We start from the raw sequence: 23,257 nt of genomic DNA, 5'->3' as shown, positions 1-23,257 counted from the left end.
CATGAATTGTTCTCAGGAAAACAATGGACTCACATTAAGCATTTAAAAATGTTTAACTGTTACTTTATTATGTAAACTCCCAATAATCTGGTTTCCCTGTATTCCTCATGTCTCAATTTACAACATAATCCAGAAATGCCATTGCATAGAATTTTCAGAGCTCATTGACCCATATTTCCATTGGTCAAAAAAGAATATCCATCCTTAGGAAACTTGGAGGCCAAATAGCCAAAAGCAAAAACTTTGGGATGAAATTTCAACAGATTAAGAGATAATAACATGTCATTATTATAATTCAGCATTGATGCCCAGTCTACTATTTATATTCTGATCCCCACTTCAGTAGACAGTGATTGAGAATTATTTGTTCCTGATCACAAAAGACTCCATAATCTACAAGTATCTATAATAATGGTTAAAGTAAAAAGAATGTCTCAGGAGCAGTATCAATTGTGTTTCAAATAAAAAAATAGAAAAAACAAAATATTGGGGGAGCCATACTATTTTTGTGGGGATGGAAAATGTTTTCCTTTTTTCTTTTTAAGTTTTGTGTCTGGTGTATAACTAAATTGACATAACACAGGTTAACAAGAAAAAAAAATTTAATTTCATGCAAAGGCCCATAAAAATATAAGATTCAAAGAAGTAACCAAAGCAGGAAGTTTTTTATACCTCTTAGACAAGGATACAATAAATTTGTGAATAATTGACAAGATAAGGGAGTCTGGGCTTGGGGTAGTACATTAATAAAGAAGTAACAAGCCTTATTTACACAGACTTCTTAGCCTAAATTCCCTCTTGCTGGTGATAATGATGACTTCTACACTCCTGGTACAGGAAGATACCTCATGTGGATTTATTTCCTGCTTTCAGAGAGATAAAGCAGGGTCAGAACACTCTTTTTACATTGGCTACTTCTCAAATAACAATAATTTGAAATAATATACCAAAATGAAAATCTTGTTTCTTAGTGAAACTATTAGACTATTATTTGGAAAATGAAGGGGAACAGAATATGCTACCCCAAAGTATGTCAGTTAGGCATATTGATTATATTGAAGCAAGTTTAATCAGCAAATCATTGCATGGGGGTTGAGGTACAGATCAGCTAGTACAGAAGAAGTATGCAGAACAAAAGAAAAATTATGAAGGGAAACTTGGATGAAGTAGACTGCCTATAGAGTACACTTAATGAAAAGCAAGTTGTTTGACTAATTAGATACATATAGGAAAGTGAAGGAAGCTCAGAATATAGGTTATAATCATATTGTAATTTTTCCCTGTTATGGTCAGGAGTAAATTCCTGAGCTGTTGGAAAGTCATGACAAATGCAATGAGCTGTTTATTTCCTGATACACTGTCATTCGGCCCACTCTTCTCATCCTGAATGAATAACATGTTAGTGTGAATGAACCTCTTTTTGGTCATTCTCCAATACTCAACACATTCTCTAAATTTTGGTATTTCAGTCTCAAAGCTACTCCCTGTAACTTAGTATGTCACGAAACTGTTATTACTAAAATTATTTTCTAAAAAGAACCTATTTTCTATTCAAAATATCCCTTTTGTCTCAACTGCATTTTGTGTCTTACAATTTCACTTTTCTTACTAACTCATCTAAAACCATTTCCTCTCAATAGATAGATGATTTTGGATTTTCATACATATAACTCTGAATTTTGGTACCTAGGCATTTTTTCCTCATTTATCATAATAGATAAGCCACACTGCATATTACAACCCCAAAATAACATTTGATACTCAGATGATGAAATAATTTCTCCATGATTTGCAATCCCTGCATTTTGGTTTACTTCTGAACTCATAAGTGGTTTCAAAATATTTAACTTATGATTTATTTCCTTTAGAGAAAAATCCATGAAGAAAAACTTTGACGTCTGACTCAGATTATGTCAGCATACAATAAGACCAATGTCCATCCATCAACCTTTATTCTTATTGGCATTCCTGGGTTGGAAGCTGACCACATGTGGATCTCCATCCCCTTTTGTACCTTCTACCTTTTGGCCTTAGTGGGAAACTGCTCTCTTCTGTTTATCATCAAGACAGACTCCAGCCTCCATGAGCCAATGTACCTCTTCCTCTGCATGCTGGCTGTGGCTGATGTTATTGTGTGTACTACAGCTGTGCCCAAACTCCTTAGCCTCTTCTGGTTCCATGATGGAGAGATTCGCTTTGAAGCTTGCCTGACTCAGGTATTCCTAATTCACTCTTGCTCCACCATGGAGTCTGGCTTCTTTCTGGCCATGGCTTTTGACCGTTATGTAGCCATTTGTAATCCATTAAGACACTCAGCTATTCTGACACATTCTGTAATTGGGGTGATTGGTCTAGCCATTGTCCTCCGGGGAACGGTACTTCTCAGTCCTCACCCTTTCCTGCTACGTTGGCTTCCCTATTGCAAAACCAATATCATTTCCCACACATACTGTGAGTTCATGGCCCTCATCAAGATTGCCTGTGCTGAGACAAGAATCCGCAGAGCCTACAGCCTCACTGTTGCCTTCCTTACAGGAGGAATAGACTTCATATTGATTATTTGTTCTTATATCCTCATATTGCACACTGTCTTCCAACTTCCATCTAAGGATGCCCGACTCAAGACCTTGGGCACCTGTGGCTCTCATATCTGTGTAATCTTAGTGTCCTATACTCCAGCCTTCTTCTCGTTTCTCACCCACAGGTTTGGGCACCGTGTGTCTCCCCATGTCCACATATTTGTGGCCAACATCTATCTTCTGGTTCCACCCATGGTCAACCCCATTATCTATGGGGTAAGGACCAAGAAGATACGAGACAGGTTCCTTAAATTTTTCAGTTTTTCAAAGCCTCTGCACTAAGTGATTTTTCTTGGTGAGTAATAACTGAATAAACATTATACTACCTAGCTCAAAATGTATGGTTTCTTCATCAAGATCCTCTTTTAATAGTCAGAAAGCTAGTGATTTTTTGTGGAAAGTAACTCATCTAAAAATATATTCTATGTTTTAACAACCATCACATTAAGGCAGATATATTTCCAGTTAGGATCTTTTTATCACAATATTAAAACATTGTTTTCTAAAAAACAAAACAAAACAAACAAACAAAAACTATGGGGAATCATCTGAGGCTAAACACAAGAGATATTTAAAATCAATAGGATATATCACATATCTTTGACTTACCATTTCAGACCTACTACAAGATTTAGAAGTTTCCATTTTTTTTCACCCTAGTCCTTCCTTCTTGACTAAATTACTTTCTTTAACAAATATATACTTCAAAACTTTCTTAGGAAGTCACCTCATGCTAATTTCTGTTACCCATTCACCTAAAGTTTTCTTTATTTCACCCTCACTTTTTTATACTTTTCTAGCTACACAATTCCATTCTTCAGTTATTATATTTTCTTACTCTTTTGAAATAATTATCCTGAGTCTTCTGGAATCATTATTACTTTGAAAGAGTCTGCTGTTTTCCAAATTATCATAATCTTTTTGGCAATTATATTTTTTTTCTGTCATTAAATCCTACTGCTTATTTTGGTGTTCTGTGGTTTCACATGGATAAATCTCCCAGGCATTAAACTAACTGATAAAAATCAGACACAAAAGACTACATAATGTATGATTCAATTTAAATGAAACTCTAAAGAAGGCATAACTATAACAGGGGTAGTGTTTAGGCACATATCCTATGTGATTCTTAGATGCAGCTAAAATTGAGTTGCTGCTGTTTAAACTGAGACACAGAGAAATTAGTTGACATTGGGAAAATATTTTGGTTAATGTACTTCATTCTCTCTCAAGCTCAAAATGTGAAAAGAATCAACATTTAAGGATTTACTAGTTTCCAAGCTCTTTATTCCGATTTGTATATATAATCATTAAACCTTTGCAATATTTTAGAGTTAATTGTCATAGATACCCATAGATAAATAGTTTAACAAGCTCATATTTAATCGACTAGTGAGTAGAGGAGCTAGGATTTGAAGTCTGTCTAGCTCTAAAACCATCATTTTCCCATAATCTCAGAATGATCCCATATACAGCCAAATCTCACTGAATGGGGATCTCAAGTGTCAGAGTCTCAGGTGCCAGAATTGTTGCTGCTGTTCATTCTATCCTCCATAACCATCCTCAGCTTGGATTCATCTAGTCAACATTTAATTATTGACCAGCTTTCATGAGGCATACAGAGATGCCTAATGTAAGGTTTGTAATCTGTTTCAGAGCCTTAGAGATACACACAATAAACATATCCTTTCTTTCTCATGTGAGTCATAAAAAGATTGAAAATAGAAAAAGTGTAACAGATGTTCATGTAGTATAAAGCCCACTTTTTTGTATACCCTTATCACTATATGCTAGAGAGAAGCTGATATTTTGCAAATACAAAATATCATCTTTCTTAATGATGAAGTCTATTCTGGAGGACTTAGTCTAGCTTGAGAGCCAGTGTGCACTGTAACTAAACCTCAGAGTTAAAAATATATTCCTGATAAAAATAGGAAGATTTACCACATGGAAGAAAAACAGAGAACATGTGACTTTTTAGAAAGCCTCACTAAAAGTGCGTGGAGAAGGTCAGAAGGAGGAAGTCTTAATTAAGTTTACTCAGTTTAAAATTACTTAGTTTATTCTTACCAGATTTTAAAATCTATTACAGTTTTTTTCTAGCATATAGTAACAAGGGTAAAAAGTGGGCTTTACAATACATGAACATTAAGAGTAGGGTGAAAACATTTTGCTCTAGTGGTCTGATAAAGTTGGTTGAGACATACAAACACTTTTTCAGTGTAATAATGTCTAACCCTTATATAGGGCTTACATTCTCAAAGTCCCTTATGAATTCTTTACATATATTAATCCAGTAAATTCTCAAATAAAGTAGGCAAAATTTGTAGCATTTATATCTTCTTTTTAAAAATAAGAAAACTTAAGAATATAGAAATGAGTTAACTTTCACATGGTCACAGAAATGATTAAAAGTAGAGCTAAGACTGAATCTAGGAAGTTTGGCAGCAGATTTACATTCTAAACCACTACACTATATTTAGTTACATTACATTATATAGATGTGACAAATGCTATGACAGAAGTAGAAAATAGATAATTAGTTAAGTTATAGAGTTTAGAAAGTCAAATAACAGTTCCAGAAGATAGGACATCAAGAACATAAGGTACATAATTAAAGAAAGTTCTCTGAAGACCAGGTTAATCAGGTAGGGGGTGTGTGTGTGTGTGTGTGTGTGTGTGTGTGGGGGGGGGGGGGATTGTCCAGCTTTGAGTTAGCCATTTCTGCATTCAAACATCTCACTTCCCCAAAATTATCCCATTTTCTCCATCCACCAACTTGATTAATAATCAAATCTCAACTTTCTAGAATGATAATTCCCCAAATTTTGTAGGTATGAAGCCTCTTAAAAATACAGATTGCTTAGGCCCACTCTAAGATTATCTGATTCAAAAACTCCTGTGGTACATTTCATAAATGAAATCCCATTTTCTTCTCATCAGTTGTCTTGGATATTTATGATTCGGTGGCCCACAGTCCATGCTTTGAGAAATACAGTTGTGGGAAGATAACAATGGACACATAAATGTCCTTCCACTCAGATACTACAACATAATTTAAAATGTCTACCAGGACTTGTAGCTTTCACTTAGAATATAGAAATTTGAAAGAGTGTTACTCAAAACTTTACAACCAACAAAAACATGCTAGATCAAAAACCACAATTTTCTTGAACCTTCAGATATTTGAAATCACAGAGCAATTGAACTCAAAATCTAAGGAAAGATAGGCAACTTTCTTTCCTATCTTCCTAAAGAAAGGTGGAACATGATCCCATGCTAACAGGGGCATATGCCAGACTCCATACAAGCCAGTCAAAATAATTTGTCCAAATACATTTTTTAATTAATAAAGGCTTTTTATTAAAATTTTGGGTAACATTAGTTAATTAAATTATATACATCTCAAGTGGACAATTCCATGGCACATGATCTGTGTATTGTATGTGTCCCCATCACCAAAAGCAAGATCTCCCATCATTATATATTTGATCCCATTTACCCTTTACTACCCCCATTCCCCTTCGCTCTGGTAACCACCATGCTGTTGTCTGTGTCTAGTTTTTTATTTTCTTTTTTGTTCATTTGTTGCTTTCAGTTTTATTTCCAACATATGAGAGAAATCATATGGTTCTTGACTTTTCCTGCCTTATTTAGCTTAGAATGACATTCTCAAGGCCCATCCATGTGCTCACACATGGCAGTATTTCATCTTTTTTTATGCTGAGTACTATTCCATTGTATATACATGTGTACCACATCTTCCTTATCCAATTGTCTATCTAGGGACACTTCAGTTGTTTCCACATCTTGGCCACCGTGAATAATGCTGCAATGAACATAAGGTTGCATACAGCTTTGCAAAAAAAATGTTTTCACAGTTTTGCAGAAGATACCCAGAAGAAGGTTTGCTGAATCAAATGGTAACTACTCTTAATTTTCTGAGGAATCACCATATCATTTTCCATAGTGGCTGTACCACATTACATTCCCACCTGCAGTGAATGAAGGTTCCTTTTTTCCCCACAACCTCTCCAACACTTGTTATTGCTTTTCTTGTCAATAATAGCTATCCTAACAGGTTTAAAGTGGTATCTCATTGTAGTTTTAATTTGCATTTCCCTAATAGCTAGTGAAGTTGATCACCTTTCCATATATCTGTTGACAATTTATGTGTCTTCTTATGAGAAGTTCTACCTATTTGTCAATTGGATTGTTTGTTTTTTTGTTGTTAAGTTATATGAGTTCTTTATATATTTTGATATTAAACTCTTGTTGTTGGGAAACACCCTGCCTGGTTTCAGGAACTGTAACTCCTGCCAACAGGCTGGAGGGCCCCAAGGCTGGAAATAATCAGGAGGCCTTGGAGAACCAGGCTCCTGAGGAAACATAACCTGTCCCCCCTGGCAGGGGTGTAGCTCCTGCCTCTCTGCTTTGCCATGGATGATTGGTTATCAAAGACGGGTAAGTTGCCTCGAGCTGAGGTATACCACCTAAGACAGATGCAGATCGAATTTTGGCAGCAGGCAAGAAATTGAGGGACACGGGGAAAGGTCAAAAAGGCCCTCACCCCTCGGCTTGGCTTGGATGTGGCCGGAGTCCTCATTCTATCCGAAAGAAGTCTCCTTGTCTCTTGGCGGCTCCCTCCCCACGCCAGCCGCCCCCCGCCCCCCCCCCCCCGGCCTCGCCGCCCCCCCCCCCGGCCTCCGACCCCCCCCCCCCCGCCGCCCACCCCAGCCTGGCTCAGGCTGGAAACAATACCAGAAGCAATCCTAAACCAGATTTGGTGGTTCCAGGGAATTCAGGCCTAAAAGCAAATTCTTTAAAAGTGTGCTTTGTTCTTCCCTCAAAAGCTCTAGGCAGCTCGTGCTGGGAAGGAAATTTACATTGTTTACAGACCCTAACCCTATACCCTTAGGCATGCTTATGCTTACTACAAACGCTCTCTCGTTTAGTCGTCTCTCTTGTTTACTAGTCTCCTCCTGAACCCTTGTAAATCTGGTGTGTTTCTCCATTTGTTTTCTTCAAAACATCACCCATTCTCTGTGAATATTAACATACTGATATAATGAGATAACCTGTGCATTCCTGTTCATCTAGCCCCACTGATAACCTTTTCAATAAAAACCTTTGAACAAAGGGACTCGCGACCTTCCCCACCGGAGGGATGTCGTCCTCTCTCCTGGCAAACAGAGAAGTGTTTGCAATGACTCGTGTTTATTCCTCTCATCCGTGACAACCCCGGGATGGGCTCTGCGGGCTTCAGAGCCCTGCTCCCACCTCAGCGGGCCCCATGGTATCCGTCAGATTCTGGGAGAGCCGCATTCCCCGCGGTGCGCTCTGTCCCCCGACCCGGCAGTTGCCTCTTTGTGCTAGACTGCTATTTGTCCCCATATACAAAAATTTACTCAAAACGGATCAAAGATCTAAATATAAAGTCAGAAACAATAAATTACATGGAAGAGAACATAAGTACTAAACTTACAGACATTGGATTTTATGAATTTGACCCCAAAGGCAAAGGAAAGTGAAAGCAAAAATAAATGAATGGGACTGTATCAAACTAAAAAGCTTCTGCATACCAAACTCGTTCAAATTTATAAACAACTCCTCAAAGCTGAGGGTGACCTATGTGAAAATATAGAATGGATGGGAGTCATGTGTTTATGACACAAAGGGAAATTCACACCCACGCAGGTTTTCTACCCCGGTCTTAATCAGGTACTCACCAGAGAATCTGAGAGCAAAAGGAGAGGTTCAAGAAGGCCTTCATTATGAAACAGACCTAGCAAAGAATAGCAGCCATTGTAGGATGGGCACTACCCCTCACCCAGTTTCTCTCCCTAAGGAACAAAAGCCTTTAGCCCATGGAGGGAGAGGACAAGTGAAGACCCACTGCTGCTGGGTAAAAGGCTAAGAAACAAACTTTATAGCCCCATGCTGAGGCAGGTTCATCAGAAGCCTCCTACAGCGCTAGAGAAGGGACAGAACCACTGAGAAGTCTCCACTTTGAAGACACAGATACATAGCACCTGCCTAAGACTGAGACCAAACTGACACAATTGGTAATGCAATGTCTCCCAGCTCCCACTACCAGACTGGCTGGGTTTAAGTGACAAGTAACAGTGTTACACTCCTGAGGGAGGGTGGAAAATATGGAGAATGGTCTTACCTGTTGTCTAGGAACAAAGGGAAGATTTAAAACTGATATGGGGGTGAAACTGAGGAAAACATTCTGACTCATCAGCCCACACCTGAAACACAAGGCAAAGGTAGAGGAATGTGGATCCTGTGACGCATTCACCGATGCTATTCACAGCAACTGTAGGAAGAAATGGATGGGCTGAATGCTTCTTTTTCTTTTAAAGAAGTTGCTGGCAATCTTCTAACACAGAGAACTTAAGGCCTAGATGACTGCACCGGTGAAGTCTACCAACTTTTAAACAACACTAAATACTAATTCTTCACAAATTACCCAAAACATATAAAGAGAACAAACACTTTCCAAATCATTCAAGATGCAACCAGGGCCGTGCAAATTAGAGGTTATTTCATAACTAGAATAAATGGATAGAGAAGAGTTCAGTGTCACAACAGGGTTCCATGAAAAGCCACTTGTACCAAAAACTACAGAGCATAACTAATTATTTTCAAAGCATTGCAAGATTAGGGTGTGATGATATTTAATCCAAAATCCTTCTAAGGATTTATGACACATTTTATTGCAATAAAAGAAATAGGATTTCTTTCTAAGGTGTGTTCTACAGAATATGAGTATCATGTAATGGTCTAAGGAATGTTTTTATTATCAGTAGCCTCTTAATGTTTCAAGTGAGTATTTTTTTCATTAAAAGCTCTGAGAAATTCTGAAATAAAATATGGATAAATATTTTGTTCTACTGACCAAGATTTAGAAGCATGTTCTTTTTTTAATTCTTTCTTTACATTATGTTAATACTGTTACACAGAACTAAAGAACACTGAACGATATCACATAGCACTAGAGTTCCATCTTAAAACACACACAAGTGCGTGCGTGCACGCGCGCGCGCACACACACACACACACTTGGGCAATATTAGGCTTGGAATATCTCTAAGACTTTCAACATTCCATAAAAGTGAAACTCCTCTATGGAGTGGCAAAATACACAGGGAAAAAACTGAAAAATAATTGTTTAAAAAGTGGATTAATAAGCCAGACTTTATAAGTACTTGTTCATCAAATAAGCAGCACAACCCAACTTTAAAACAAAAAAGATTACATATTTATCAAGATCATCCTGTTTCTCTGATTCTGTTCATTTTGTAAAATCCCCACTTTTTTCACATCACATACAGTATCAATTTTATATCTCCTAACATTAACTTGACAAAGTCAAGAATAACTTTCTTTTTGATAGAAAATCCAGGCACATGGAAAGTGCTGTAGCATCTATTATTTTGGGGACAAGCACTAGTCAAAGAGATACACTATTTGGTTTAAATCAGGATATGAAGGGCTTCATAGTTTTTGTTTGTTTTTTTCTTTGTGGTGATTTTTATAGGAATAATTTTGCTTTAAACTAATTGTAACTGTGGAATGTGATGTGCTCAGCTATAATGAAAGCAGAGCAAAATGTTTGTTTTCTTCCACATGAGGGATCAGAATATTTCCAAACAATAAAATTACAAAAAAACCTTTTATTCATGCGCTGGACATAGCTTTATTTTCAATTTCTGGGTTTGAGAAGCAGGCTGACAGAACTCCCCTAAGATAGGCCTGAATAACTTCCAAATGTTCTCTTTCCATTATGAGCATAGAGAATTACTACCACTCCCTTCTTACATTTGAATTTTTACCAACGCTATTTTTTTTTCCAAGAAAATATGCTCAGCACTTGTTTCCTACTTTGTTTAGTTCTGACACCATAGATTACAGGGTTGAGAGCAGGTGGAATGATTACATAGAAATTGTCCAGGAGGATGTGGATGTAGTGTGGTATATTCTGGCCAAATCTATAGTTCATGAATGAAAAAAATTCAGGGATGTAGAAAAACCAACATGACACACATGAGAGCCACAGGTGCTAAGTGCTTTCAGCTCGGTATCATGGGAAGGGAGTCAAAAGACAGCACCAAAGATATGGACATAGAAAATGACAATGACTATAATGTCTAACACTAGAATAGAAATAGTGCATGAGTCATAAATGATACTGACTCTGAACCTGGCACAGCCCAGGTGGGCAATGCCTATATACTCACAGTAAGTGTGAAGGATAATTTGGTGTCAATTATATGGTAACCATAGGCTGAGTAGAACAAAGGGTATAGCAAAAGACAAAGGTCTCAGTAAGATTACCAAAACGATGATAAATACCACCTTGCTTGTCAACACCAATGTGTAGCACAGAGAATTACAGATGGCTACACAGCAATCATAGTTTGTGGCCACAAGCACAGCTAATTCCATGCCAGTGTATAAAGTGGATGAAAACCACTTGAATGAGACCTCCCTCAAAGGATATTTCTATCAAGTTGAACCAGAAAAATGCCAAGAATCTTGGGAATGGTGGTCTGAGTCAACAGAAGACAGAATGGCCAGGAAGTAGGACACTCTGATGGAGGCTTATCTGATTCCAAATCACAGAGAAAATGCACATATTCCCAAGAACAACTATCAAGTACACAACAAAGAAAGGGAAGCCAATACAGATATGCATATGTCCCAGCCCAGGGAGCCCCAGAAGGAGGAAAGAGCAGAGAAGAAACGGCGTGGTATTAAGTGAAGCCTTCCTTCTGGGACCTTTTATAGTGAAATATGTCATAGACCAAGTGCCTCTCGTTCACTGAAGTTCTCATCTTTTTTTTTTTTTTTTTTAGTAGATAGAGAAAATAAAAAAGTCAGTGAAACTTCTATCATATCTATGAATATTGCTACATCATAGAGGCCTGAAAGTATATAAAATTTAATGGTAAAATGTGGCCACAAGATTTCACCAGATCCATTTAATTAAATTCTGTTAGTTCAACACTGACTATCTACCATATATGTGCCAAGTTCTATACAAAGAATGACTGTAAGTTTGAGTTAAAGAAGATTCCTTTCATGATTGAACTTAAAGTTTTAGTAGATGAAACAGTTATACAAATCAGCCATTTAAATTTTAAAAATAATTGTTAGGATGAAGGTGTTCCCTTGCTACATGGAACACAAAATATTTTTTCTGAAAAATTTTATCATTATTTTATAGAAAAAAATATTTGATATGACTATACAAGGTCTGTCCAAAAAAAGTCCAGGCATTGATAATATAATAAGAATGGCTTGTGCAATATTGGTGTACACTGGCAGCCAAGGAGAGTGGACTGGAATGTCAATACATGAACAATAATGACTTTACTAGTCAGTGGGAGCGGTAGATGCCATTGAGTTAGCATGTGTGCTGTGTGGTAGTCATATTCAAAATGACTGAGTGAGCAGAGCAATGATCTGCCTCAAATTTTGCGTTAAGCTTGAACATTCCTCTGTGGAAACTAATTGGATGATTCAGAAGGCTTTTGGGAATGATGCAATGAGTGCAGTGCCAATAGAAGTGTGGCACAAACCTTCAAAGATGGTCGAGAAAATGATCCACGTTCTGGAAGGACTGCAACAAGCAGAGCACTTGAGAATGTTGAACGTGTACAGGCTGAAATCAACAAAGATCAGTGACTGACAGTGCGAGAACTAGAAGCTGATCTGAGGATTCCAAAGACTATCATGACTGAGATTTTGAAGAAGGATCTTGGCCTGAAATGTGTCATGGCAAAATTCGTTCCATGGCTGTGGCTTGTCCTACCAGAAGAGAAGGAACGTCGTACTGTAGTTGCTAATGACTTGATTCAAACTGCTACCAATAAACCAGATTTCCTCAAAAAGGAAATAACCACATTTTCTTAATCGATTCATCAGTTGAGGCCACAGGTTGTTTCCATTTCTTGGCTACTTTGAATAATGATTTAGTGAACACATGTCTTGGAACTACTGATTTCATTTATTTTGGATATATACCAAGAAGTAAGATTGATGGATCATACCGTAGTTCTATTTTTATTTTATTTTATTGAAAAAAACTCCATAGCATTTTCCATAATGCCTGTACCAAAGCTATTGCAATAGATTAAAACTAAGCATAATGAAGTTAGTGCTTATGTCCCACACCAGTCTCTTCCGGTCCTCAGCTACACGTCTTTGGGAAAGCCACTTAACCTATTTAAGCTTGGACCTACTCAAGCAATTTGGTAAAAGAGATTATATCTTCTACCTCACAGGGTTATTTTAAGTATTACTTCTACATGTAACAAATACATATAAAAACATGAATAAACACAAGAAGTCAGTAAACGGTACTTGTTATCATGATTATAAAATAACACTATTGTGGTTTTCTCTCTGCTTCTGTATATATTATCATGAATGTACCACTTTCTATCCTTCTCACATAAGCAAATTGCATTACAATCCAAAATCATGTCTCAGGAATTTATTCATTCATTGCTTGCATTGCTTCCCTGTTCCACCCATGATGCTTTGTTCACTTCCTTTATCAGAAATTCAGAATCTACTCCATTTAATCATAAACAGCCTTCTGATATCTTTGGCATTTTTATTAAAATATATCACTAGGAAATATTTTAAGCTCAGAAAAAGACATAAAATAATATGTGAATACTTGTGGACCTTCCAAATAACATGAAAAAATATATAAAAATTACTTGCAAAATCAAGACCATTTCTGTACTCATAATTCTTTCTGTTTCTAGATATAACCACTATCCTGAAATTGATGTGAGTGAATGACGTGTGTGCTTCATTTTTTTTTAATGAGAAACATAAGGCTTAGTTTTTCTTGAGAAATTAGTGCAAAGGAAATCATAATAAATATATCTTTTTGCAACATCATTTTTCACACAATTTTGTTTTGAAATATTTATATTAATAATATTTTCCTAATGTTTATCATTCATTTCATATATGTAACAGGCTTATTTAACCACTGATATTTCATATTTAAGTTGTTTTTAGTTTTTTGTGAAAGCAATATAAGTCTCTCATCTTTCAGAAGGACAGTTCTGAGGTACATTGTGTGTGAGTTTGGTTCATCAGAGACCCTAGCACAATACTGTTGCCCACAATGGTAACTGACACACCAATTTTATTAGAGTACTTTATTTTTCTTTCTTAGTGGTCACACACCTTTATGTTGCTTCCTGGAATCAGCTCCTAAATAACCTAGATGTTCTTAAGTTCTTGTCCAAGGCTGTACTTTCAGGAGAACCCAAACTAAGATATGGGCATTAGCATGATTACATTACTATATTACTTAGGAATAAAATTGCTAATGAAATATGAATCTAATTATCTCTCTGATTTTTGTCTACATGTATATGTGTGTTTATCTCTCTGTCTCAATGAGAAGCTAATTGTTCTAAAGTCATTTTATTATTAATCTATTATCTTTTCCACTAATATAAAACATAGAAGTGCTATACATATATACAATATTTTATATGAAGTAAATAGTTAAAATTAAGTTAATCCCTTCAGTCTCAACATGAGGGAAGTAAATTTTTTTGTATTTTTACATCTGAAAATACATTTTCTTATCTCTTATAAGTGATAATTTAGCTGGGAATCAAATCTGAAATTGACAATTATTTTTCTTCTCAGAAGAGTAAAAATACTACTTCATTCTCAACTGGCTTTTTTTTTTTTTTTTTTTTATCTTTAAGAACTTCACATCTAGACAAGTTCTCTTTCCTTCTTTTTTTTTGTTTCTGAATTTCTTGCTCATTTTCTCTTTATCAATTGAAATTTTAATGCAGTTTGTGGGATGTAATTTTACATTACAGTCTGGTAACTATTTTGAATCAACGTTTGATATGAATATTTGTAATTATTTTTTAATTGATTTTTCAGAGAGAGACATCAATTGGTTATTCCATTTATTTATGCATTGATTTGGTTGCTTCTTGTACATGCCTTGACCAAGGGATCAAACTTGCAACCTTGGCTTATTAGGACAATGCTTTAACCAACTGAGATATCCTGCCAAGGCCTATAATGGTTTTTGTAATTAGAAATTCTTTCATCTATAATATTTTTAATATAGCTCCTTCACCCTATTTTCCAGTTTATTCTTTTAAAACTTTTATAATATTTCAGAAAATTTTAATCTATGCTCCATTGATGTAGATATTATTCAACAATTCAAATTTATTTTTTTTATTCTTCTATACTGTATCTTTAGTAAATTATTCAGTACTATTTGGAAATTCTCTATAGTTTTTTTTTAGGATTTCCACTTAATATGTATTCAATGACTATAAAATTTGACTGTAATAATTATTACATGATTCTCCATTTCAGTTGGTTTTTCTCAATTATTATAATATCAAGTTAATATTTTAATGTTTTGTTTTTGAAAATTATATACAAACATTTACATAGTTCTTAAATTTGGTTTAGTCATTTCAATTTCTTCTAAACTGATTGTTTTTTACTGTTAGTATTGTGGTTGACTTTCTTATGCACTGTGTTATATAGGTTTCAAGATCCTATAGGTTATAAAGGTTTCAAGTGGGATATTTCCTTATCTTCTTTTTCTCTTGCTTTTTAAAATTTGTCTCTTTTCTTGTTTCTGTCTCATTCACTCACTTTATTTTATCTTCTATAAATCTCAGTATCATTATACCTACAAATCAGTTCCTGGCCAGAACTTCTGAGATGGCTCTCTACCAAAATTTCTGTGATCCTCAGTTTAAGTATTAATCTTCCAGTTGGAACTTCAAGATATCTTCAAGATATCTAAGGTGAAGGCAACAACCAGAAGGTGCTTGAATTATTTGAGTTCAAAGACTGAGAGTGTGATCTGAGAATTATGGTCGTGCATCTTTGTGAAAGTGTTTGTATCAAAAACAATTACTCCCCGAAGTTATTTTTCAGCTTTCATTCTGCTGCATTAACCCTTTTCCATACTGGATTTTGAATAGGATTTATTATAGGCCCTTGATTCTGGTGGAATATTTTAGTCCTCATTGGCTCAAAGGAACAGATATCCCATCTTATTCAGTGTCTATTATTTTTTCTGGAATTTATTATGTATATTTTGTTTACTTTTTGAGAAATAATTTACATGTAGTAAAATGCTTAGCTCTTTTGTGTACAATTTCAAAAATGTTGATAAATGAAGGTACTCATGCAGCCAACATGTAAATCTGATTATGCGTATTTCCATTGTTCCAGAAAGTTCTCTCATATAACTTGCCTTGTCTCCCAAGATAAGCAAACACAATTCTGATTTCTATCACTGTAGGGTTGTTTTACCTGTTCTTGAGTTTTAGTTGCATTGAAGCATACAGTATATATACTTTTTTCTTTTAGCTTATTTCCCTCAGAAAATTGTTTTTATATTTATTATTTTGTAGTGTAGATGGTAGTTCTTCATTTTTCTTTTTATCATGGAGTATTATTTCATTGTGAACATAGCACAATGTGTTTATCAATTGTAGAACTGAAGTGCATTTGGATTGTTTTTCCATCAGCAGGACTGTGAATTAAGTCACCATGAACATTTTAATATTGTCTTTTCTGTGCATAAATATTTCCATTTCTCTTGGCTAAGTGACTAAAAAGTAGAGCTTTAAGGTCATAGGAGATGTGTAGCAGAATGCACATTTAATATAATATTTTTCACCATATCATCAATTTATGAGGTTTCCAGTTGTTCCCTTTTTGTACTGTCACCAATTCATGTTGTCAATTATTTGTGTGTATGCCAACCTATTGAAGCATAAAAAGGCATTTTATTAAAGAGTTAACAGGTATTTTATTTTTAAATATATTTTATTGATTATGCTATTACAGTTGTCCCAATTACCCCCCTTTAACCCCCTACCCCATTCTCCCCTTTCCTCCAGCAATCCCCCCCTTAGTTCATGCCCATGGGTTGTTCATATAAATCATTTGGCTTCTCCATTTCCTATACTATTCTTAATATCCTTCTGCCTATTTTGTACCTACCAATAATTTTCTTAGGATTAAAATTTCTAGGCATTTTTGGTGTTTATTGGATATATGTATTTTTATGAGTACATGTTCAAGTTCTTTGTCCAATCTTTTATATTGTTTAATTTTCATCTCTTAATAATTGACCTATAGAATAACTTTATATGGTCTGCTTACATGACCTTTTTTAGAACTATGTACTATAAATATTTTCTCTCTGTTTGTGGTTTGCTCTTTCATCTTTAATAGTTTCCTTACCAAATAAATTTGAATTTTGAGATAAAATCCAAGATGTTTTCTTTTATGTGTCCTGTTTAAGAAATCTTTTCCTGACTCAAGGTCTCAATTTTATTACCCTATTATTTCTTTTACAGATGATATAATTTGAATTTTAATAATTAGATTATGGGCTTTGATTTATCTCAAGAAATGCTCAGATTTTGCATATAATTTTAAGGCAAAGTAAATGCAATTGATTGATAGTTTGGTGTGGATTGTGAAAGAAAAAGATGAGTAAAGGATGAGTCCATGTTTTATTTTTCTTAAGATGTTAAAATGGAATTGTAATGATCAATATTTAAGAAGAAATACAGAGTGTTACATCTATTTAGAAACCTTGGCAATAAATAATAAGTTTATATTTATAAGTTAGGTTTAAAAATAACCAGAAAAATGTGTAATACAAGAAACTGTTAAATAGGAAATATTCAATTTTACTTTCTTTCAATTTTTTATTTCTTCATAGCTTAATGACATTTTACGATTATAAAAATTATAGATGTTCAACATTAAAAGTTTTATACAATTAACAAAACTTCCAAAAAATAAATCTCGCTGTCTAGGAAACAGTTTAAAATCTGATAAATTTATATATAAAAATTACATTATTCTGTATTATGCTTTTTATATTCATCACAACATTTTATAACTTCCGTATTTTCACTTAACACTGAATGATGAAAAAAATCCAGTGTGAATAAACTATCTTGAAGTAATTTGTTAAAGGTTATGTATGGTATTATATTGTAGCATAGTGTAAAAATCAAACTGGAATCCAGGCTCCATTTGTTACTACTACATGAAGTGACATATCAATACTATATGTTTGTATGTCTCATTCTCCTCAGCTGTTAGAAGATAAAAACAGCACCTATGCTGGAGGATTTCTGTGTTAATGAAATCAAATAATATATGTAAAGTATATAAAATTATGCTTGATACACAATAAGAGCTTTAGAAGCATTAAATATTTTTGATTTTGAATAATTTGTTTATTATTAATTTTATATTTAAGATCATACTGATTTTAAATATACTATGTTTTGATTCCCATAATTAAATTTTTGGATACCTCTCTTATTCTTATAATACATAACATATATTATAAAATTAAATCCAATTACCAAGAGTGTTCAAAATATATCATTGTACTTTGAGTATATTAGAGTATCTACTTATAGTTTTAACTAAAAATACAGCACGAATAGATTTCCAATTAAATTTGAGAATAATGTGAAAGCAACAATGTTCAATGAGGTCCAAAAATAGCAGGGGTTCTGTGAAACTATAAAATAATATTATTTTCCAACTTAAGTCCATGGTATATGTCCTGATTATCCGTTTTCCTCATAACAAATATAATTTGTTTCCAGCTTACGCATGAGAAAACTTCTAGTGTTGCAGAATTAGTTATTATAAGTTAAAAAGCAAATCCTTTCACATAGAAAATGGATAGTACATGATCTGATGTTAATCTCACCCTACCGGTTTTAGTTTTTTCTATCTCTGTATTAACTACACTGCTCCACTTTGTATGTGAACCTGCAAAAATAAGATTTTATCAAATTTCTCTCATCATCCTCATGTTGTCTTCTCTTCTTGAAATGCCTTTGTGTACCTAATAAAAAAAGTAGTCCTAGGAGTCCACACCAATGGTTAATTTTACATAATATCTGAGCATGTATTCATTCCCTGATTAGAAATAGTCCCCTCCTATTCAGTGATGTGGCAGTATTTTTTTGTAGCTTTATATACTTCACTCTCAACATATTTCATTGCAGGAATGCTTTTTTCTTGACAAACACACAGTTGATTTTTGTAAGGCAAATTACTTTTACGACCAAAGTGTACAAACAAGACCAAGCAATTAAAAGATTGTTCTTAAAGAGAGAGAGAGACTTTTGATATGACCAAATTGTATCCAAATGAATAGTGCTTCTATCAACCATTTAGAAAATTTTTTAATGAGATTGTTACATATTTAGTTTTAAGCATATTAAATTTCTAGTATCTGTAAGAATAATTTTTATTTCTGCTTAGTTCCCTGGCCTCCTGCCTTTACTATACTGCCCTGTTTCTGATTCTTCCTTATGCAGCTCTTTGATCAATATACTTTTAAATGCTGTCCACCCACTTTCATCACACTCTGGCTCTGAGGCATGCTCATTACTTTGGGGATGTAATTTGGTTTCTTCATTAGCTAAAGTAACCCATTAACTCAATCAGTCAACTACTCAATTAAACCAATGATAAAAAAGTCTGTTTATACTTTGAGAGTAAATGGAACAGTGTACTGAAGAAAGGTAGGAAAGGAGGGACAGGACAGGTTGAGAAAGCCACATATAGTAAGATATGCTGACACCGGCTGACAGAGAAATATTGGAAGGAGAGAGAAAGGGAGAAAAAAAACATGAGTAACAGAAGAAAGAGAAGTAGGAGGAGATAAGGGTAAGAAAGAAGGGGTAAGGGAGATGAAGAAAGGGAGAAATAGACGGAGAGAGAAGGTGAAAGAAGGAATACCTGTTACCCATTATGAAAGTGGAAAAATGTCTTCTATAAATTGGCCACTTAGATCTCTGAGAATCATGACCATGTCTTACATTATTCTTCAAAATAATCATATAGAATCATTGTTCATCCATCTTAATAGTATTTAAAATTAAAAGCTTTTATTTTATTTAAAATTAAAGGCAAATGAATAGTGCTTTTATTTAAAAAGCCTTTAATTAAAAAAAGCACTATTCATTTGGATACAATTTGGTCATATCAAATGCCTCCCTCTCTTTATTTTAAGAACAACCTTTTAATTGCCTGATCTTGTTTGTACATTTTGGCTGTAAAAGAATTTGCCTTACAAAAATCAACTGTGTGTTTGTCAAGTAAACAGAATTTCTGCAATGAAATATTTTAACAGTAAAGTGTATAGAGCTACAAAATACCACCACATCACTGAATAGGAGACTATTTCTATTCAGAGAGTGAATACATGCTCAGGTATTATGTAAAGTAATTTTTAAATTAAATTAATAATATTTAAAATTAAAGGTCCCTGAATTGGTGAAATGCACAAAAAAAAAGCATCAACATCCTTTCCACTAAGTAATCATTTCTTTTTCAAAGTCTCTTCTCATTCCTTAGATGCAAACATATTAACATTTAATTCTGTGGGCAAAAACTGGAGGTATTTACCCACTATTTATTGATGGATGAATATTCTGAGAGCCCGTTCACAGATTTGCTTGGTCCTAACTCCATAGATGATAGGATTGAGCATTGGTGGAATAAGTACATAGAGATTAGCCAGGAGGATATGAATGTAGTGGGGAACATTTTGACCAAAACGGTGTGTCGTAAAAGAGAAAAGAGCTGGGGTATAAAAAGCCAAAGTTACACAGACATGGGAACCACAGGTACTGAGAGACTTGAGCTTGGCCTCACGAGAGGAAAGACCGAAAACAGCACAGAGAATATAGATGTATGAGAGTGCGATGGCCATGATGTCAAGCCCCAAGATAGTAATGGTCCCCAAACGATATATGATGTTATTCCTGATGCTTGCACAGGCCAGGTGAGCAAGATCCATGTGCTCACAGTATATGTGCGGGATGACATGGTGTCCACAGAAGGGCAATCGCAAGATGAGGAATACAAAGGGGAAAACAACAAGGAAAGATCTCCCGACCACCCCAAAACCAATAAGAGACACTATCTTATTGGTAAGGATTGTGGTATTATGGGTTACAGATAGCTACATAGCGGTCATAAGCCATGGCAAGAAGGACTACCGACTCCATGCCAGTAAAGATGTGAATGAAAAACATCTGAGTGAGGCAGGCATTAAAAATTATCTCCCTGAGGCTGAACCAGAATATGCCCAGCATTTTAGGAATAGTGGCTGTGGAGAGACCCAGGTCAATTGTAGCCAGTATAGCCAGAAAGTAAAACATAGGCTGGTGGAGGCTGCGCTTAGTCTGGATGACAAACAAGATGATGAAGTTTCCTAAAAGCACAATCAGATACACAGCACAAAAAGGAAAGCCAATCCAGATGTGGATGTTTTCCAGTCCTGGGATTCCCAGAAGCAAGAAGGAGGAGGGTTGGAGCTGCGTGTCGTTAGAAAGGGACATCTCACTCGTGATTTCTTAATGAATGTGTTCACTGCAGATGTGTGCTGACCCATATTGGAAGATACCAGTCTGTTACCATGATGTTTAACAGTACTGGAAAAAAGGAAGCTATCTTAACTGTTTATTTCATTATTAATAACCTCATCAATAGCTTCGTTTTCAGAATAAATGAAATCTTCTTTCTAGAAAAACTTTTATGATTGGAATTCAGTTACGGAAAACATAATTTTATTACTCTAAATCTTTGTTTCATAATGCATTTTATTTACCCTATACAAGGTCATTGTTTACTGTATGCATTTATTTATGTATCTGCTTTTATACATATATATGTATATATAACATATATGTTATATACACACATAATTAAAGGGTAATGAGTGAATTAATTAATACAATTTTACACACACCATTCATTACCCTCATTATCAACTTGTTTCTGCCTCTTTCCCACTCAACAGATTATTAACCAGGACCATGACATTCCTTAGTACTTACTAACACTCTCTATGTGCTCCCCACAAATGTACTAATGACAATTGATGCCTGCTGGTGCCTTAAAAATCCTAACCAAAAACACACATAACAAAATAACTCACAGACAAAAGTTACTGTTTCTCTTTTGTGATTCTATTTTCAAAATGCTAAAAGAGCTCTAGAGACTGTTAAAAATCACATTGGAAGGTAAAATGTTTAAATTCATCATCTTTGAACGATAGTCCTCAGAGGTTTTAATGTACTGATCTCCAAAGTGGGCTACATGCAAACTCACATGGCACACAAGATGTTAATATATTAATTTCTTAATTTATACATTTTAGTGACCAGTGGTTCAAACATACTAATCAATTAACCAAAATATTAAGGAAGAGACAAAATAGAGAAAACAAAAATTACAGTGGACCGTAAAGAACACTCTAGGTCTCATAATGACCAATCCTCTTGGAACTAGTTAAGTGTCCCCAAGCTTTATAGCACTCACCCATTACAGTGGAAAACCAAGTAAAGCAAATATTCTCTCATCTAATATTTCATGATTTATAATTCCATTATGATTAAGGCAAAGTGGATGTGAAAGAATTTGTTGGATTAAATAAATATTGGCCTGTAATTAAAAGTCAAGAATACCCAGGGAAAAGAATCTCTCTCCATGCCAATAGGAAGGTTTGCATTAGATGCTTAATATAAAAGACTTGGTTATTTTGAGAAATTTTTTAATTGGGGAATAGAGAGAAAAAGAGAGGGAGGGAGAAAGAGACCAGAAAGTAAGATATTTTATATAGTTAGGAGTGATTTTACTGCAGCTTCTTCATTTTAAAACATCATTGAGTGTGTCCGATGGTTTCAAAAAGTGAGCTTCTTGCCAATAACATGGAATGGTAAGAGAGGAGGTTAGAAGTCTAAAAGCATACTTGCTACTGGGCAACAAAAATGCACAGATGTGACGACCAAAGGTTGTTTTTTATCAAATCACTCTCTGATTTAATCTCAAATATCTTCTTTATAACTAAGTAGATGTTTATATAAAAGTTATAAGATGCTATGAACAGTGAGCCATTTCCATTTCATATATATATATATATATATGTGTATATATATATATATATATGCTGTGTAAAATGGTAAAATTAATACCAGTAGTTGTTACACGAATGATTGTTAAGGGTTTTTTTTCCCCTGGCTTTTAAGGAGAATCTAAATTATTCTAAACTCTGAGGAATAATAACTGTAAAAATGGAACTCCTATCTCTCACATATATATTTTAGAGTGGTTAATAATGATTTAAAAAAAGAGAGAAAGAAAAGAAATACCAAAAGACTCAAAAGTGGATTCTGCCTGACAGAAGAAAGTAAATATCTTGCAAATTTGGAATGACAGGAAGAAATAGTGACAGAATAATCTCTCTCCTACACAGCTATTATCTTTGAAATGGTATTTTACAAAAGTATTTGAAATTATATTTACCTGCTGATTTAATCTTATTTTTAGACAGTGAGCTCTTTAATGCTAATGAAACTCTCTGAAAATCCTGGACCCTAAAAAATAGGTGATATGTGACAACACTACACATGGAAGTATGTTAGCAAAATCTTGTGACTTCTGGAGACAGAGCACAGTTTTCCCCCCCTAGGGTCCACATAAGCTGTAATCTGTTTATACAGCACCACATTATTTTTGAGTATGGGGTTGATTTTGACCCGCATTCTGCATGAAAACTGCTCAGATATGCACTAGACTAT

The 23,257-nt window shown here is 34.6% G+C and overlaps 2 protein-coding genes and 1 pseudogene across 2 annotated transcripts; 1 reads left to right on the top strand and 2 right to left on the bottom strand.

Annotated features, from left to right (window-relative positions):
- Positions 1-1,904: 1,904 nt before the first annotated feature.
- LOC129076476 (olfactory receptor 52D1-like) lies at positions 1,905-2,861 on the top strand. Its single transcript, XM_054580636.1, has one exon. It carries the CDS (start codon positions 1,911-1,913, stop codon positions 2,859-2,861), a length of 951 nt encoding a protein of 316 aa, XP_054436611.1. The 5' UTR covers positions 1,905-1,910.
- A 7,564-nt stretch (positions 2,862-10,425) lies between these two features.
- Positions 10,426-11,388, bottom strand: LOC129076422 (olfactory receptor 52E1-like; annotated as a pseudogene).
- Positions 11,389-20,085: 8,697 nt separating this feature from the next.
- Positions 20,086-21,022, bottom strand: LOC129076475 (olfactory receptor 52E2-like). The gene is given in 2 exon segments (XM_054580635.1): positions 20,086-20,623; positions 20,625-21,022. Coding segments are annotated over 2 exon segments (930 nt in total). The 5' UTR covers positions 21,017-21,022.
- Positions 21,023-23,257: the final 2,235 nt, after the last annotated feature.

Source organism: Pteronotus mesoamericanus, unplaced genomic scaffold (assembly GCF_021234165.1).
Source record: "Pteronotus mesoamericanus isolate MK-2021 breed Mesoamerican mustached bat unplaced genomic scaffold, CSHL_Meso_final contig_591, whole genome shotgun sequence".
Classification (NCBI taxonomy): domain Eukaryota; kingdom Metazoa; phylum Chordata; class Mammalia; order Chiroptera; family Mormoopidae; genus Pteronotus; species Pteronotus mesoamericanus.
This window is presented reverse-complemented; position numbering and strand designations above follow the sequence as displayed.

Coding starts and splice junctions, on each gene's coding strand:
- LOC129076476 (XM_054580636.1), top strand. CDS start 1,911: ATGTCAGCATACAATAAGACCAATGTCCATCCATCAACCTTTATTCTT.